The 19,521-nt window shown below is 38.7% G+C and overlaps 1 protein-coding gene across 8 annotated transcripts in view; it reads left to right on the top strand.

The window, feature by feature from the left end:
• B3GALT1 (beta-1,3-galactosyltransferase 1) overlaps window positions 1-10,454 on the top strand; it is a 219,785-nt gene extending 209,331 nt beyond the window's left edge. For 6 of the 8 annotated variants that reach the window (XM_052791523.1, XM_052791517.1, XM_052791516.1 and 3 more), the window contains 2 exons: window positions 7,861-7,899; window positions 8,475-10,454. In XM_052791523.1, coding sequence (XP_052647483.1) covers window positions 8,704-9,684 — 981 coding nt within the window. In that variant the 5' untranslated portion in view covers window positions 7,861-7,899; window positions 8,475-8,703 and the 3' untranslated portion in view covers window positions 9,685-10,454. The remainder of the gene's footprint in view (window positions 1-7,860; window positions 7,900-8,474) is intronic. The other 2 variants (XM_052791524.1, XM_052791519.1) reach the window with 1 other exon arrangement.
• The last annotated feature ends 9,067 nt before the right edge of the window (window positions 10,455-19,521 follow it).

The raw sequence follows: 19,521 nt of genomic DNA, 5'->3' as shown, positions 1-19,521 counted from the left end.
TGTACTTTTCCTCCAATGCCCCTGATAGCATGTAAATTATGGGAAGTAGATTCATTATCCAGTTCAATGAGCTATCATCACCACAGAGACTGTAAGTGTGATTTCAGGTGTTCCAGTCTTCACGTAATTGTTACTTATCCTTTTTGTGACAAAGATTAATTGAGAGCGGCAGTGCCACTAAGGTAGGCATCTATAGAATCAAGGCCACTGTCATCTATTCTTGGTGTCATAACCCAGACCACTGTTTCACAGGCATCGCTGTGAATACAAAGGAAATGAAATAGTGAAATTTAAGAAGGTTAAGGCAAGAACAGCAGTATATTTGATTTCGAACACTATTACTTGAAGGTAATTTAACCTTTTGACTCTGGTAATAAATTATGTAAAATTGTTTTATGAGTAATAAAGATTTTGTTAAAGCAGTTCTAAAGGTTTTCCCCTTGAAATTTTTTTTTTTTTTCTAAGAACTCAAAGCCTCTTTTTTTTGTCCTAAACTTTCATTAGATGCACAATATTGTAGCCACCAATTTGGTGGTGACATGAGCGAAGGAACCTTGCTGTGAGATTTCACAATAGAGTGCAGCACAATAGCTAAAGAAAATAATGGTTGTGGCTATGGTAACCCAAAGTGAAATATGTTATTTGCATCTGTTTATAACCATACTGAGATGCAATTTACACATTGCTGCTGTAACAGGACATGATTGATGTAATCACAAATGACCTATCACAACATGAAGTCACAAAGTGTTTTTTAAAATTGTTTCTGAAAAGCATTCGTGGGAAAAAATGCACAGATCTGACACTTGACATCTCCTGGGCAACTTTAAAAGGAAAAAAATAAAGAAAAAGAAAAGAAAATGAAAAGAAAAATATTTCTGCTTAAAATTATTCCACTCTTTCATTTTATGTTATTCATTTCTTTTCTCTCCCCTTTAGTTAGTGCAAAGGCTATACACCTAAAATGCCTGCTACTGAAGTCAGCAGCAAAACTCCCATTAACAGCAGCATGCACTGGCTCCAGGTAAATCACTTGCAATCAGCAATATAGCAAGACAGAACTGCTGATTGGCATGTCCCAAGTTCTAACATTATTTTGAGTTGAGTAAAATCTAGCTATTAACCATTCTAGATTAATATCTGACCAAGCACAGCTGGTTTGCTAAAACTTTAGAAACCCATCCATTGTACAGACAGTCCTCAGGGTCTGGTCTGTCCTATCATCTCTTCCCACATGGAGTCAGCTGTGTGATACCGCTGTTGGAGACTTTGGAGAAGACTAGGTTGTCACAAACATGCAATGACTATGACAAAGAGGCTCATTTTTAAAAAAAACAACCAAAACACTAAATGGGCTACTGAAAATGTAATGTTGAGACATGCCAGATGGGAGAAAAAAAAACATTTCCATTTCCTACAAATACCAGATTTTATTAAATCATACTATTTTCTGGTTAGCAAACCAACTACGCATATTCTGCTTTTATGAAATACCCAAACCCAGACAGGCACAGTGTCTAGTTTGGACAAGCTTGAATCTTGATCTATCACCATGTTGTCTTCCACCACCATTACAGGGGGTTCTCCAAGGCCAGTTTTATTCAAAGGCAGATTTACCATGAAGAAAATGCAGCTACAGAAGCCCCATGCAGCCACATCTAGTGCAGACCAGGCTCCTAGTCACCACCAGAGAAAGCAGCTTCTCCCCAGTCATTCTGAAGCTGATTGCTATCACCTGATTCCCTGAGGAGTGCTCTGTGTGTATGAAAAACACTGAACAGTGTATGGCCAACCTAGCAGCTCTCAAGTCTCTGCTCAGAGAAAGCAGGGAACTATTTTCTGCATAGAAAATACTTCCTGAGCTGCAAAACTTGGATGGGAATTTATAGCTACAAAGCTCCTGATGTACAAACCAAGCCAGAGAGAAAAGCTGCTAAAACCAACACTGAGATCCCACCTCCATATGTTGCCAGCCAAGCAATGGTCCTTCATGCCAAGCTCCCATTTCCTAACCAGTAATTTATCCCACTCCCCTCAGCCATGGTAAATCTGACGTTTGTTGATCAAAATATTCCTAAATATTTCTTTCAACTGTTTGATCTTCTGCAATTGAAAATTGTACTTCACAGCTTAGTCACGGTGGAAACTGTTTACTTTTTAACTTGCAAATTATTTTGTTGAGAAAAAATAGGTGCATAATTCATTCTTAAGCATGAGAAAAAAAGCAATGAAAACACAGTTTAATTGTTTTATGTAGGCTGTCTCGGCACTTCTTGAAAAGGAACAGAAAATCCTTTTTTATAGAGGTACATTCATTGAAAAAGTATAAAGTGGAAAATACAGAAAAGTCACTCATATGCAGATTTGCTTTCATGTAGAGTTAACTATTAACTCTTACAAGACTACACAGTAGCTCTTTAAAGCTTGGGGAAGTTTCGCCAGCATGGGCACATTTACAAGAAATTCTAAAACTTGCATTTTCCCTATATAAGACTTAAAAGCTTTTCATAAAATTCCCTAATGAACAGTCATTCTTACCTTTTGTTCACATTAAGAGCAGGTAGTAAATATTGAAAAATAATTTATAAATCCCAAATTTATTTCCAGAGTTCAATTCTTCAATTCAGTGATAAAATACAGCATAAACCATCTGCAAATCACCATTCATAAAAAGAGAACTGTTAGTATGAAAGAATCACTTGTGCAAATACTTGCGTTCACATTCTGTTACTGCCTAGGGTAAAGCCCATCATCAATATTTCTGTGAACAAGGAATGACTCTCTATGTACAAACAGCATATCTTAAAACATAGCCTGATTTTCAGAAAATATTTGTTCTTGTTGCTTTTGAAGGAAGAGAAGGGAAGCCAGCCTCTGTTAACGTATGACAGCTGGGACCCCCCAAAGTGGAAGAACTGATTTTTCTAAAAAACACAGACCTGAAATGAATGCTTGTACTTTCCTCCCCTCAACCCAAGACTGTGGCTCCTACATCTGTTACAGTCCCTTACCACTTATATTCTAGAGGGGAAGGTCTTCCTTTGAAGCACTGATTTGGTTTCAGGTCCATTACACACAAGCACAGCAAAAGCATTTGGAATACTTAAGAAACCTTCAAATGAAGTTGCCAGAGAGGAGCTTGCAATCTCCTGTTAAATCACCTATGCCATCTGTCCAGAATTTCCTCAAGAAATTACTATGAAAACATACAGCCAAGAACATAACATCATCTCCAAATTTCTTTGTAGATGTGTTCTTAATGTTCAGGATAATTATCTTCTCAACAAGATTTGGTAATAATCACAGGCTTTTCCTTAGGTAATTTAAGGACTTCGTAAATGATGAAGACATTTCAATGTCTTGGTCTATATGCAGATGAAAGCCACGATCATAGAAAACTCTTACAAAAATCTCTCTTCAGGGGAAATGAGAAGAGTTTGCTACATTTACTAAATAATTGAGCAGCTGCATTCCCTCTTTTTTTTCAGGGAAAGGAAAAGGTACATTTTGGCAGAGATGCACAGTGTTAATTTGATTCGGTGGTGCTCTGCCTAACAGGCTCCTGGGCATCAGGATGAGCAGCTGCGGCCTCCCTCAGCTTCTCACTCGGGGTCATCCCCAGGGCTCAGCATCCTGACTCCTCCGCTCAGCACCTACATTATGCCTCAGCAGTAGGTAGCGACATGGTATGGATTACAATTATGGCAACATGCCAGGCTTCAAAAGCTGTGGTTTCTATCATGTGCATCCACTGTGATCTAGTTACATTAATGCAACCGCACTGACATAGGATGGGCTTTCTTGAAAGAAAAAGACCAACAACCTCTCAGCAGAGACAGCAGCGTTCCAAAATATTAGCAAAATATTGCAGTTGGCGAGTAACATTTGCTGAACTCATTTGACGTCTGCCTGAAAATTGCCCATGAACAGTTAGCAAGATTCTCAAATGTGCTCATTATCTGGAGGATTATTCTTGATGTGCAGTCAGCTTGTAAAATGTTTGCTGCAAATACAGTCTCCTTCGGGTCAATTACTTAGAGAAGTTACACAGTACTGCTTTCCGTGCTCCAACTGGGTGGTTTCTCTGGCTTGCACAGCATGAGCTGTGAATAGCACAATTAAGTGCCCAACTTCGAGTCACAATATGGAAACACGGTGCTAAACATTTGCTTTTTACAATCTTCTACCCTAGCAAAGCTTGAGCCTTTGATTACTTACAGTATGCCAGCCAGGTTGGGATAAGGGACAGATTGAATTAAAACATGTTTAAAGTCAAGGATCCAAGTGCTTAATGTTGCTGCTGCTCTGCTAAAAAGCTTTCTTTCGCCCCACAGAACAATGGAAAGGAGGTGACGCTTCCCTTTGCCTGTGCCAATGTCCCCCAATGTGACATACCCTATCCCAACAGACAAAATCTAAAGATCTAAAGCTGATAAAAGCTTTCCACTCTCCCTGTGACAACCCATATCCTGCTGTTAGAAGGTCTTCAAATTTCAACACCAAATTCAAGAACATCATGGCAAAACTAAAAAAAAAGAAAAAGTCATCCTTATAGTGACGATATAGTGAATCCAGTGTCACGACTAGAAACACAACAGAGTAATGATTTTGCCACACATTTTAATATTTAAGGCAGCTTTTGATATATGTATTATTGACTAGGTTAAAAATGTTCTGAAGAAGTTCTGGGCAAACTGCTAAAGGAACCACGATAACATGTGGGCATTGAAGTGCTTTCAGTTGTTCTTTAGATGAAAGTAGTGACCTTAGTTCACACACTTCATTCCTCCCCTTTTCCAAATGAGTAACTAACACAAAAGTTTTAACGCACTATAATTTGAGCACATTCATTTTACACTCTAACTTCCTTCCTTGTAATTCACATCTTTGATATACAATTCCCAAATACTGCATGGCTGCAGAGTTTAGTTTCAGGTCACAACACTTGACAAGGAAAAGGTTTGCTGTCACAGACTTTGATACTGTGAATAATTTTGCAAGATACCTTCAACACAGGAGTAATTCTAGGAAAGCCTGAGCTAGGCACTTGTTTAGGTCCTTGATGAATTAGCATCATCTTTTATAACAGAATTTGGCAACCTCTGAAATACCTGACTGCTAAATCATCACAAAATATGTATTTCACTGCTTAGTTCATGTTTCCCTGCCTAATCAAGCTATGTATTTTCTTGCTTGTGCAAGCTAAACATTATTGGAATTACCGTGCAGGAACAATGTTACAAGAAAAAATTATTCCTTGTAGGACCATTTGCCCTATGGCCAAAATAATACACGACATAGCTACTTATCTAACCCCTTCTGCGATCCTACAAAGAATGAGAGATCAGTCCCGAAAGTGACAATATCATCAGCTAAAATAGCAGACCAAGACTCCTCAGCAAATTTTGTTTTGTATTTGCACTATTTGCCTATTTTGTTTGTGCTATTTTATTTCAAATCTGTTCCCAAATATAGCAAAAAGCTCAGGTAAAACAGGAACGTGAACTTTAATCTTCACATCTTCACCTCACAGCAGACTAGGAATAGCAGAGACCCCATCACAAGAAAGCAGGGAGCTCTCTTTTTGTTTTTCCCCTCAATCTTCCTAAAAAATAATTAAATCTAAAATTTCATTTGTCAAGAAAACTACAGCCAGTTCACTCTTAACCACTTCCCCTGCACTTTGCTAAAAAATTACCACAGGGATGGTGTAAGACACTCCAAACCAAAGAACACCATCTAAACTCTTATTTTTCTTTAAAAAAAGGCAAAACAAACAAACTAAAAAAACCAAACACACAACAGGAAAAAGATAAACTTATTTCAAGAGACAGCAATCCAAGGGCCAATATAAGAAATACTCATCCTGGACAGTTATCTGTAGATTTCATAACTGAGCAAAAAAATCCGTACCATAGCTTAGAATCTTTCTTCAAAATGGTGTAAGGCTTTTGTTGCTTCTAATCCTTTCAGAGCACACAAGATTAGACGTCACAGCCGTGACATTGCTGGACTGAAAAGCTATTTCATGTAATTTTGCAGTTTGTAAGAAGCACTGGTTACAATTTTCCTTTCCCTCAGATATCTGCACAGTATTCATGGGAACTAATGCACCTGCCTTTATTAAACAAAAGATGTAGAAGAATATACATGTTTAGAGAATGCAATATATAGTTTCCTAAAAATAATTCATCATATGCAGAATATTAGATGTATTTGTGAGACCTTAATGCTGGAGTCCATTAAATACACTGACCTACATAGCTCTTACTCTACATCTCCAATCCATGACTGCTGTATTTCTTTATTAACACAGTCTTCTAGACTTTACGCTCTTATGTTTTCATTACGTTATGGCATTTCACACCTGGTGTTTTCCCCCGCTGGGATTTCCAATGGGGGCGGTTATTAGAGGTTCACAACAAAGCCAGAAAGAAAACCAACCTACCAGATCAGGGATGTGTTTCGCCTTTCTCAGAACTGCGTCCCAGTGACCCCAGTGGGTTGTTACAGCAGGCCAGATCCCCTCTTCAGACATTACAGTAACATTTGTGTATATATTTATCACAAATGTATTTATTTACAAGGATGTATGTGTGTGCGCCAAGATCATTGTGTTCTGCAGCCCTATGGGGCAATTAAAGGCCTCACTTAAATATAATGCTCCCAAGCATTTACTGCTACTGTTTGGTGGGAAAAGATCACAAACCCCAAGCCTTGTGATAAGTAGTGAAGGAGATCAGAGTCAACCTCTACCTCATTAACTTGCCCCGGCTATAGGGCAAAATCGATTGAAACTGATGATGCTCTGAAACAGGTCACAAATTCACATTCTCCTGTTTCGTGGAAGGGGAGAGGGGTATGTGGGTTCTGGTCATTAAATAACTAAAAGTGTGTGTAATGAAGACAAGCAGGACAGCACTACCTATAAGAATGTACAAGGAGATTATGGTCTGTACATATTTAGCAAACGTTCAGATTGTTTCTCTGCTGTTTTTACACCTCAGTGTGAAATATTGACGCAGGATAACAGTCCTTTAACTCTGATAGCCTGCCTAGAGGGGGGCTTTGTCTGCACAAACCCTAAGCAACAGATCATCTGGCAGGAGACCCTGCCACGGGGCCACCTCCAGGGCCACACTCTCATCTGCTTTCGGAGAAAGGAAAAGGAGACCATACATATCCAACGCAGGGGAGGCATGGGCTCCTCAAAAAGCATTTTGATGTAATCCAAGCAATGCGTTAAGCAGTGTGGAAACAGAAAGGACATTTCTAAGACAGGGCTTCTATCTTTTTATCTGAATCCATATATGTTTTTTTCTACCCAAAGTAAATATTAACTATTTCAAGGACTCTTGTGGAAAGCTCATTTGTTGCATGCTTCTACTATCCTTTAGCTCTGAAGCAATGCAATGACAAAACCCAGGAACGCGGAGCCTACAGGCACTCTCCAGCTACTGGTGTGCCTTGGAGGAGTCAGCACTGATCCAGCAGGCTTAATGCAGCTTGTCTCATTTCCACGAAATGATGATAAACAGAACTCATTCCCAGGAAACGTGATGAAAGCAAAGGAAGCTTCAGGGCTGGCACATTCCCCGGATCGAGGGAAGCCTCAAAGCTCCCCGGTGCCAGAGGCAGGACTGGCACAACAGCAGGGAAGGGCTGCCGGTGCAGGAACCCCAGCCGGGTAGGCAAGCGCTCTGCGTGCCGGCCGGCAAAGTGACACCGTTAATAGGCTGCCATCGTGATTTATCTTACATAGTATACAAATGATGTTTGCTCATGAAAAGTAAATACTGGTTGGGGGGAGAAGAGAAGGAAGCCAACAAAAATAACTGAACTGTGTTAATTTATTTCTAGACTTTTATGGAGTCTACTCAGGCGCTGATCTTTACATGGGTAAGACAGCATACGTATCTCTCTCTCCTGTACCTTTACCAATCAGTGCCATTCTGTCTGATTTCCACCAAAGTATGCTCTTGGTATCAGGACAGATATTAACAACATTTAGATCAAATGAGATTTGTAGGTATTCACGTACATAGCTGCCACCAATGCTATTCATCCTAAGATAAATTATTTTTCATTCTTTAAATAATTTTAAAATGCTCCATGGCATATTTTGAAAGATTGTCCAGAAAAAAAATGCTAGGAAGCAAGAAAATGCTAGAAATGAGAAAATTATTTTCATATACCTTTAAAATTACCTAAGTAGCCAACATACTATGCATGCTTCACTTTTTTTATATATTATCATCTATGAGAAATTATCAATCATAAAAGCATTACTTCAGTTATACTGCGATATTCTAGTACACTATCTTGCATTGTGGTATCTCATGAGAAAAAAAAAGGATATCCAAGAAATGCATTAAGACACTTAGCTTATTAATGGCCAGTCATATTTAAGCTTGTTTTTATTGCCCTAGGCTTTTATGATCGAGCAATGGAAAATTTTTCTTCATATTTTTCAGAAATAACAGAAAATTCCAAGAAATGGAAGCCACTGCTAGTAAAAGAAGAAAAGCTGAGTATCATCAGGGTTAATAGCTCCTATGTGAGATCCATGAATGATTACAGAGTTACTTTTATATATCGAACTTTCATGTTTCATTAATAATATGCTGCCTCTTTGGGACATAGGTGCGCTCATGGTACGAAGGCTATTTATTCATCACATGGAATAGAAGAGCTAGAGGAACAATGGCTTCAAAGGTCTCATGCTTATACATTTTGACAGTAGTTTGTTGGGCAAGCGCTCTTTGGTACTTAAGTATAACTCGTCCTACTTCTTCCTACACTGGCCACAGACAGCTCAGTAGCATATCCATAGCCAGAAAAAATGTTTCCTTTGGCAACATAAGAACTCGACCTATAAATCCACATTCCTTTGACTTTCTTATCAATGAACCCAACAAATGTGAGAAGAGTGTCCCTTTTTTGGTCATTCTTATCAGCACAACTCACAAAGAGTTTGATGCAAGGCAAGCCATTCGAGAAACGTGGGGAGACGAAAACAACTTTAAAGGAATTAAAATCACCACACTATTTCTTCTCGGAAAAAATGCAGATCCTGTGTTAAATCAAATGGTAGAGCAAGAAAGCCAAATTTTTCACGACATTATTGTGGAAGATTTTATCGACTCTTATCACAACCTCACTCTGAAAACATTGATGGGGATGAGGTGGGTAGCAACGTTTTGTTCAAAAGCAAAGTATGTTATGAAGACAGACAGTGATATTTTTGTAAATATGGATAATCTTATTTATAAGCTGCTGAAACCTAACACCAAGCCAAGGAGAAGGTACTTCACTGGTTACGTTATAAACGGAGGACCAATAAGAGATGTTCGCAGTAAGTGGTACATGCCAAGAGATTTGTATCCCGACAGCAATTACCCACCCTTCTGTTCAGGCACCGGCTACATTTTTTCAGCTGACGTAGCGGAACTGATTTACAAAACCTCCCTTCATACCAGACTTCTTCATCTTGAAGACGTGTATGTTGGACTCTGTCTTCGGAAGCTGGGCATTCACCCCTTCCAAAACAGTGGCTTCAATCACTGGAAAATGGCCTACAGCTTGTGCAGGTACCGCAGGGTCATCACAGTGCACCAGATAACACCAGAAGAAATGCACAGAATTTGGAATGACATGTCCAGCAAGAAACATCTTAGATGTTAAGATTTTTACAGATGTAAATACCTTTTTTAGTAATTTTGGTTTAGTCTGGTTATTTTTTGACAAAGCGATCTGCTGATTTACAGGTTAAACTGTGGGATACTAACTGTGAAAGGATTTTTAATGACTGATTTTTCATTCTCATTTTGACTACTGGTTTACAGACTTCAGGCTCTTTTCATAAGGACATTACACCGACCGAAAGGATCTAGAGTCAAAACTCAGATTTTGTATATTATCCTCTATCACACATATCAGCTCCTGCATCTGTATATAAAAGGACAGTAATAAACTATTTTGAGCTACTTAACAGTTCATTCCCCAGCCTCTGAGATAAGACTCGGGCCCTAAGAATGAAGAATTACAAACATACTTTTATTCCTGTTTTGACACCCTACAACCATCTCTATTTAGAGCTTTGTTAATAAATGGAGCGGTATACATTTGCACTGACCTTACACCTATCTTGACATGTATATTTTATAGTACAATGTGTGCTATTCCCAAACAGCTTACTGATGGTATAATATCAGAATTTAGACAGGTAAGAACATCAAAGTCTCACAGGCCTTAGGAAACAAACCAACACGCTGAAGTATATTTTTATTTACCAAACAGTATTCCTTTAAATTATTTCAGAAGATACCCCATTTCTTTCCACTGCCTAAAGTAGCCCCTAAAAGATGTAACACAATTTTATAATTAAGTAGAATGTATAGGTGAAATAAGACAGGGAAGATGTATGAAAAACTGTCTTAAAAATACGTGGGAAAAGTATTGCAAGCGCAATGTTTCTCATTAGTATCAGTGGATCACTCCATTAAGCATCTTGCATAGCAATATATAATTATATTGAATAATAAAAGTGTCAATAAGCAGTGTATTTCTTCAACATCAATCAGTGCACTATTTACCTACAAAAAAGTAACACAGAAGCAGCTTTTTAAGGGTAAGCTCTAGTTTTTGCTACAGTACATATATGAATGAGAGTCTAGCAGATTTTTAATGGTGTAGAAAAGTAGAATTTTGTCCAATAAAAGAATGCAATCAATTTTCTGTTGATTGGGCAACAGAGTACATAACAGTTACATACAACTTTCACAGCAAAATAGAGGGCTTTTAAGAAACACCTATTAGAGAAAAACAAATTCTAGCCTTTGTTACAGATCTGCAGCTCCCAGGTTACTCATCACAGAGCCAACACTCACTAAGGTCCCACTCAAGAGATCCCCAGAGCACGTGACAGAAATCAAATATACAAGATAATGTGCTTATGTGTTTTGAATATGAATGTTAATGAAATATGAGAATTATTTCCTGGAAAATTCTTCGATAAATTCAAGCCATCTCTATTCAGCACCACCTTCTAAAAAAGCGCTAAAATATGACGTTGCTCAGCAAATAACTTGGAACGAAGAATTCATAGACAAGTTACAAAGACACAAAACTCACCAAATATATTATTGGTCGTAGATTACTCACACCATCCACAGCACACACAAAAGCCTCATTCATTTCAGTCAGCGTTACGTGTAACATATGAAAAACTGTTAAGTCTGTACGTTATTCAGGTTGTCTAAAGTTGTCAGAAATTTACTGAAAAAGAATTTAAAGGAAAACTCTGACCTGATTTTGCCCTAGGTGTACATAGCACTTTACATAAAATAAAGAAGATGCTAACAGAGGAATGAAGATGCTACCCCAAAAGGTTTGTAGTTTCATGACAAATATTTAGTCTTTTTCACAGATGTAGCACTACTGTTTCGAAAGGAACTACTTGTAAGGTAAAGCATACCTGGCCTTCAAGCCACAAGCAGTAGTTGTCGGAAACAAATCTACTTCAGACTAAAGGTGAAGCTACACAACAGATAGCCCAGGAGTTACTGCTAATCAACAGCAGCTTGTGCACCCTTCATAAATGAAAAACAGTAATTTTATATAAAAATACAGAATCTCTTGCAGCATAATTAAGATTTATCCTTCCCTAGTTGACCTAGTCCTTGTTAAAGTTACTTTTGCTTCCTACCAAACTCAGAACTCTAGCTAAACAAGGTCCAACTAATTGCATAGATGAATATATAACACGCACACACCGACTGGGATAAGTTCAGCTTTCCTTACCCAAGGCCCAGAATATGCTTGTTTAGGAAGGGAAACAAGGGTGAAGTTCATCCCCAGCCCTCAGGTAAATCAGACAGCATGGATGCCATCCTACTGGGAACACATTTTGTAGTAATTTCAACCCACAGGCTGCAATCACCTCTACTATCCCTCTACACTGTGCAGTAATTTGGGGTTTCTGAATCCACAGCCAAATGGATTTGGTGGCCTTACTTCTCCTGCTGATGCTTCAGTGGCCTTTGGTTAGTAACCAAGAGGACAGCAGGGCTCCCAATCCAGATACCTCAGGGCTTAAGTAGCATGGCAGCCTTGAATTTCTCCTAGTACAAGTAGACTGCATTAATGATTGGAAGGTACACCTTGAAAATAGTATCTGAAAAAAATATATTTCCTGCCATTTATAAAGAGATAGATCTTCAACAGAAATGTAAATGTTCATCTTGAAACTGATGTACATATTTCTAAGGCATTTTCTTCTGTATTCAGCTGTATATATGTGTAGTCTGCTTGCTATGTAGTATTCTGTTATGCATGGAGCTGAGTTAGGCATTATATTTGTTCAGTGTTTCAAGAGCCTTAAGCATGTGTGCCCTAACTTTTGAATGTACAAGATTTTTTTTTTCTTTTACTGTCAAGCGAATTTAAAAGAACACAACAAAAGCCTAGTTTTCTACTTCTATTAATTTTCTGATACTAGACTTCACTAGCTTGTTACACCTAGGTAACAGATTTATTATTTTCTCTTTGCTCAGTAATTGCCGTATTGCACCCTGGAGATGGAAAGGGAGCAATATGTCTACTCATAGGGACAGCTTACTGTCCCTTCCACTCGGTAGTGTTTGTGCCACATGGGGTACTGTTAACAAAAAAGTGTTTGCATTAAGCTTCCTTTAATCAAAAGAAATATTTCTGTTACTTACAGGTCATTTTGTTTCACTGGGCATGGGACAAATGACAACTTGGTTAAGACGTGCTGGCTTCTAGTCACTTCAAAAGTGTGACTATAGTCACATTTTGATTCCAATACGTACATGAACACAGCACATTGAGGGAAGAAGCTAGGGGGGAAATGCCTCTCTTTAGGAGGAGTTTTTCACAAAAGTATTTTTTTTTGCTAAAACTGTGAGAGTATTTAAACAGAAGTCTCAAGGTTCATTTTCCATCTTTCCTAATAATAACGTTAAGTATCAATTTTGACTCTTTATTGGAATTTTTTTTTTGTCTTTATAATGTAGATGGCAATGGCAATTTGTAAATTAAGAGTGTAATTAACTAGAAAAACTTGTCAACAGTAACCGAACTTTAGGTGTATCATTATATATGACTGGCTGTACTTATGTATTTATTTGTCTAAATTGTATATATTGTTTTATCTATAGTGTCTGTAGGAGTGCATTCTTTTAGATTAAAGTATTATTTACAGTTTTGTGGGATTGCCAGCAAAGCTGCTAATCAAGATACTATTTTTTTGTATCAATGTCAAATAATAAAAAAAATTAAGAACAAAATCATATGAAAAATTGAAGGTGTCCTGTAAGTTCTCTTCTTCACTTCTTTCTAGAAATGTAAATGGTATTATCTGAAAACACAATACCAGTGAATAGGCTCATTTCTCATAAGGAAGAATATTGTGCTGTAAAAGCAGATTTTAAAAAAATAATTGGAAAAAATAAACACAACAAAAATATTACTTTTATTCATTATTTGTGCAACAACTTCATCAAGCTGCTGTCCAGACTGATCAGGTGTACTACTACATTTGACACCAAAGACTTAATCTTAAAACAGCCATGGCAATATCTGGCAAATTGGCAGATGGGTTCATCAGCTGCTTTGCCCTATTCAGCTGCTTTGGCATCCCCAGCTAACAAGACCAAAGTCTGGCAGTTCTAAGGTGGTGAAGCTCTTTGACTCCCTTGGCCTGCAACATGATTCTTCCGCTACCTCCATGGTACCTTGATGAGTATGGTTGCAGCCATCAAAAGCTACACACAGGGAAAAAAGAGAAAGCACTAGTGTCCCAAAACCCACATCTCATAAAACCACAATAAACTCACCCTGAAGTTGCTGTGTGACCTCTGGGAGGGTACCCATATAGAGGGAAGGGGTCCTCTCCTGGCCTCTTAGAGCCACATGCTGACTCTGACAGAGCTTTTGCTTCCCCAAGCCTACCAAAAAGCACCAGGAAATAAATGAAGCGGCACAATCTGAATACATCCAGATTACCCAGTTAGTCTCATGTAGCGTTTGTCTCCCAATACAAATATATTAAGATGGTGTTTTGTCCAGTAGGAAGGCCTTGGTGACCTTAGGGTCTTCACATCAAAAAAAACCCCCACAAAACACAAGAACATAAAAGCAGGACAAAGTCCCTTTTATTGTAAGAACTAGCCAGAATAATTCCTCTCTCTCCATTCTCCCCTTTGCAGTTTCCTATGTAGAATGAAACATCTAATCTCTTTGACTACTGATTTCAGAGCTCAGTAACCCAAACTCATTCATGAAATTCATGGGAAAATAACACACACTCCTGAGAAGAAACATAGCTTTTGCAAACCAAAGTGTATTTTCTTTGTGTCACCTATTTCAGAAGCAGCTGAAGCCTGCTGCAGAGTCCTCAGGAATCCCAGGAGCATCTGCAGCGATGCAGCAACCTTACAAATCGTAACAAGATGCTTTAAAACAATTAAGAGTTTCACATACAGTAAAAACCCCTCCAATCATTTTCATTTTTCTCTTGTTTTCACCATAGCAGCCTGAGTCTAATTGCAACACTTACATGGTGTTTAATTAATATACAGCTTGGAGATATACAGATATTAGCACTAGTAGGGTGGATTTCATGTAGCTTGATTATCTTAATTACAAGCATTCTATTTTCTCATTTACTTAATTGATTGTCATAGATTTCCAAAGAAATTTGCACTGCCCTAAGTGAAAACAATATGTAAAAAAACCTTCTTAAAACTGCTGAAGCAGGCCTATTCAAGCAGCAACGTGCCAGAAAAGGAGATCCATATGACATGAAACATTGTACTGAATAATATCTGCTTACTTTTCTCTTGTTAAAAATAGGAACTTCTGAAATGGAAGGAGTCATCTGGGAAAAAAAAAGAGAATATGCCTTATTGATTCAACTGCACCTGTAATAGAGTTGTCTCAAGTATCTCCTCTGATGACATGCCTAACACAGGAAAAAAAGATCCATTTTTCTGCTAGGTCTGCATGTTAGCTGACTCCACATTATATCTCTGCCTCACCTCAAAGAGCTAAGGAGAGCAAGAGGCAATTTAGTCGTCATGCAAGATTTATCTTTGAGCATTTATTCTGCAAAGGCAGTCTTACATATCAAGCTGTGTAGAATTACGTGCAATGGTTTTGTAATGCAGACAACTTTTATCTGGAGGAAGCAAATATCGCAAATTTGAGGTGTGCGGGGTAACACCTACTATATCTACAGCTAAGTCAAGACTATCAAGAATAATTCCAATCCCTACATCCCTTTTTCCTTTAGGACTTCCTTTCTCTAGCCTATTTTCTAGCATGACCTCTTTCCTCAAAGAGAAAGCAGACCTCTCAAACACCTTAGTATAGCAGTAAAAGCAAGGGGGAAGCAGAGAGCTCCCTGCAGTATCATTAGGGAAGTGCTAGCGGGCCCAGAGTACAAAATTATGTAGCACGACATCCACCCTCTTTTGGCAATAAAGATAGCAGCCACATAAGTGAGATAAGCCACAACCAGTGCCTGGACTCATCCATCTTGCTACAGCAGCCATTGGGCTCCAAGTGCACCATGCTCAGATCACGCATCAATTCTTGCTTAGCATGAGACATTTATAGGAACATCTTAAAAGAAAAGCAGTGCCAAAGTGTAGCAAGAGCAGAAGGGGATAAAACATTCTGAAACATTCTAAAATATTTATTATTTATTCAACTTCATTAAAATCCTTCCTCAAAAAGAATCTTCTATTGCAAGAAGTTTCAACAGTTATCCATTATCCATCAGATCTTATCCTCATACATATTCAAGGACAATGAAGTAAAACACTGGTCTCCATTATCTGCTGTACTGCAGACTGCATTTGGATTGAGCTGTGTGAGGCAAGTCAGATTTGATTCAAGTCACAAGCCCCATCGGTTTCAATGGCATTTATGCCTGTTTACAAAGGGCTGAATTTCATTCTCTGTGTCCAGCTTGGGTCTTACTCCTACTCACAGTGAAATCAACTGGGATATCATCAAGGTTTCTGGGGAAGAACACTGTATTCCAGGCGGTACTTCACTCACCAGAAACTGCAACTCTTCTCAAATGCAAGCAGGAAGACAGAGCAAGTAGCAATCTCTCCAATTTCCCATTAAGCCTACTCCTTATGAAGAAAAAGTAGAACACGAGACCTGCAGGTTTGTAACCTGTGCAATGAAAGCAGGCATATAACACTAACTCTTGACAGGAGAGGGCTCTGTGCTGAGTTATCTATCACCTGGCTCTCTGCCAGTTCACAAACATGTTACATTCTGCTCATAAGAAGTCTGTTTGGCAGCGCTAACAAATACATGCCACTGGTGAGAGCAACAGCCCCACAGGGCCATACCTACTTCTTGCAATTGCTCCTTTTTCATTCCCTACACAGCTTTTATTTTTGCAGTCACGGCAAGTCCTCTCCTCCATTCGTCAGACCAGCCACTATGCTCAAAAACTTTTGGTGAGGACCCCTTCTGGCTCTAGTGTCTCACCTTTAAGCAACACTAAACCTCCTGCCTTTTCCCGGTGCTCAGCTAGCTCTTCATTTAGTGTAGTTCCAGCACCCAAAGAGCTCCCCCTCCACATTCACATGCCCTTGCCATCACCACAGCTGCCCCATCTCACAGAGCAGACTCCAGCCATCAGCAGGTCCTTCAGCTGTGGCTTAGCCCTCAACACATTTCTATTCCCTATCTCTCCTCCTTCTGCCAGTAAGCCCTGGAAAGCTGTCACCTGCCTGCTTTCCTACTATTCTTTCTTCTCCTTGCAGGACTGTTTACTTCTCTCCATTATTAGTTTCTTACAAAACTGAGACTTGCACATGTTTTGCCAGTCTCAACTTAAAGCCATTACCATAAGATAGGATGCACACCTTGACTTTCCACCACATCCTTCTCCTCCCTCTCTTTTCTGCACTTCAGCTTTTTGCTTGATTTGCAAAAATCTCTTTAGCCTCGCTGCATTCTTCTGCACTTTTAATCTGCTTCAATCTGGTACATTTCCCTGTTGTTTCCATCACTCTTTCCATTTTCCTAACGTGCTTTTACATAGCTCAGCATCCTCCCATCCAATGTACCCATTCAAGCCAGCCACAAAAATAAGAACACAGGGTTTTATGAAGAGATGGTCCCTACTTGAAGGGTTTACGGTCCTACACTGTCCAATACCTGGTAAAGTGAATTCAGTGAGTTTCAGAGGACAAGTAGCCCGTGAAGTAGTTCCTTCAAGAACCTTTTCCTTTGTATTGCCTAGTCTAGTTTTAGGTATATGGAAAAAACAGGTCCATCATCTTTCATCTTGCCTCTGTCTGCAGAGATTATTGCACAATTCACACAAGACAAAAATGTGCCTAACAGATCTTGGTATCACACGCTTTCTTTGTATGTTTTTTCCTTGTTCCTTTTACCTTCCCTCACATAACCTTGAATAGTTCACCAGAATTCAAACCAGCATTTTTTCACATTTAATTTTAACTTCCATTTAATCAAGTATACCTTATTCCGTAATTTCAATGTTTTAATCTTTTTATCTGCTTCTGCTCCCTGTGTTGCCTCCACTTTCCTCCTATCTTTCTAATAGTCAGACATCTGGCACTGAATCTATTACAAGAGTATTTGCATGAAGGCTGAGCACAGCAGTACTTTTCTCTGTCCTTGTTTTTGAGGTATCAACGACTGCATTATTGGATTAGTTTCACCAGACAGGACAGCTTGTCTTATATTATCACATTTAAAGCAGAAAATTAACTTGTGCTAGCATCTGGAACAGACAGCAAGCCTACAGAGCTAGAGTAGCTATAGACAGGTGGCAGGTGTCAAGATACCCAAGCTATTTTTAAAAGTATCTAGTTAATGAACTTTATATAGAACACCATTTCCCCTCACGAAGGCCACAGAAAGGTTCAGATCATTCAGGATGAAGTCATCAAGGTGCACTGAAGCTTTGTATTATGTTTGCCATCACTTTGGAACCAATCCTTTACCTGCCAATTTTACCAAGTTTTGATTGCAGGATGGTTTATGAAACGAAGTATTGCTGCCTCTGGGGAGTGGTATCCTGTACTGATGAGGCTGACTTGGTACTTCCCGAGTACCATTTTATTCTAACAAATTACAGCATATCAGTACATTGAACTGCAAACTCAGCTGATGCCAAGGTTGATGATAGGCTGCTTTAATTGGTCATTAAAAGCCAGCATTATTTACTGCCTTGTTGCTTGGATTCAGCATTTCTACACATGGGTATAAAACTAATGGGCTAGAATAAAGAGTATATACAGCATGTAATTAAAATTACATTTTTTAATAGAGGAATATACATGCACACAATGCAAGTGCTGGCATATACTTAGAAGTACAGGTTATGGAAGTATATATTTTAATTTGTATTATACTGCAATTTAGCTGTTACTTCAAACAGATGGGTGAGTCGTGCAACATTTTAAAACTCATTTAATTACTTGTAAAAGTATTTGCTTGTGTTAATTAGGTGCAATAAATTACACAATGGTTCACAGATGCCTTTAAAAGGGGTTTTGAACATGTAGTATCTACATGAAAACAAACTGAACCTTGCAAGCCAGTACTTGACAAAGGAGTTATTGGCGATTTGTTTTATCAATACAGAAACAAGATCAAAAAACCCCACCATTCACACAAGACAAAAATGTGCCTAACATGACAGATATTGCTGTACATTTGCACGTCAGAGATAGATGAATGTCAGGGATATAATGTAGACAATATATCCATCCATATGCTTAGAAGAATGATCAGACTAAGTAAATGTGAACTGATTACTCTTATTCTCCTCCCAAAAAACACTAGTTAAGTGTGCAATTGAGGTAGCTAGTGGGGGGTTACTACTGTTTGTCCTTGTTCAGGGCAAAGTCATTTCCTAAAACATGAGTCATGGGAAGAAGGCCCACAGGTTAATCTAAACATGTATTAGCCTATGAAATATCTAGACCCCTACTCTATTCACTTGAAGGTTTAAGCTTCAGATGTTACTTCTTGTCTTGAACTCTGGGGACGTCCTATAACAAAAACCTTCATGCCCAAGAAGCACCAACTCTATGAAAATAAACTACAAACAAAAAGAATGCATCCAATAATAAGTCTAAGTAGACAAATAGAAAAATGTCTCACACACTAAGTACCATAGAGGACTACACCCCAATTAGATAACCAAAATCTGTAGGGCAAGAATGTTTATTAAACTCCTTGGTTGCAATATTAGGAAAGCAGAGGTTAGCAAGGAAGGCCCTTCCCACCTCTAAGAAAAAGGGCTGCCCTCACGGCACGGCTACTAAAGAGCACAAATGAAGTATATCCTGACCCATTGAGATCCTACAGATCCTACATCCTGAAGACTCACATCAGCCCCAAGTTTGGGTGCTTTCTAGCATCACCAGGCAGAAACCTTGCAGGATCCTTGGTTACACCTTGGCACAAAGCTTCCACTGGGGAATATCACAT

The sequence above is a fragment of the Harpia harpyja genome, chromosome 7 (assembly GCF_026419915.1).
Source record: "Harpia harpyja isolate bHarHar1 chromosome 7, bHarHar1 primary haplotype, whole genome shotgun sequence".
Lineage (NCBI taxonomy): Eukaryota > Metazoa > Chordata > Aves > Accipitriformes > Accipitridae > Harpia > Harpia harpyja.
Note: the sequence above shows the minus strand (reverse complement) of the source record. Positions and strands in the feature narration are given on the sequence as shown.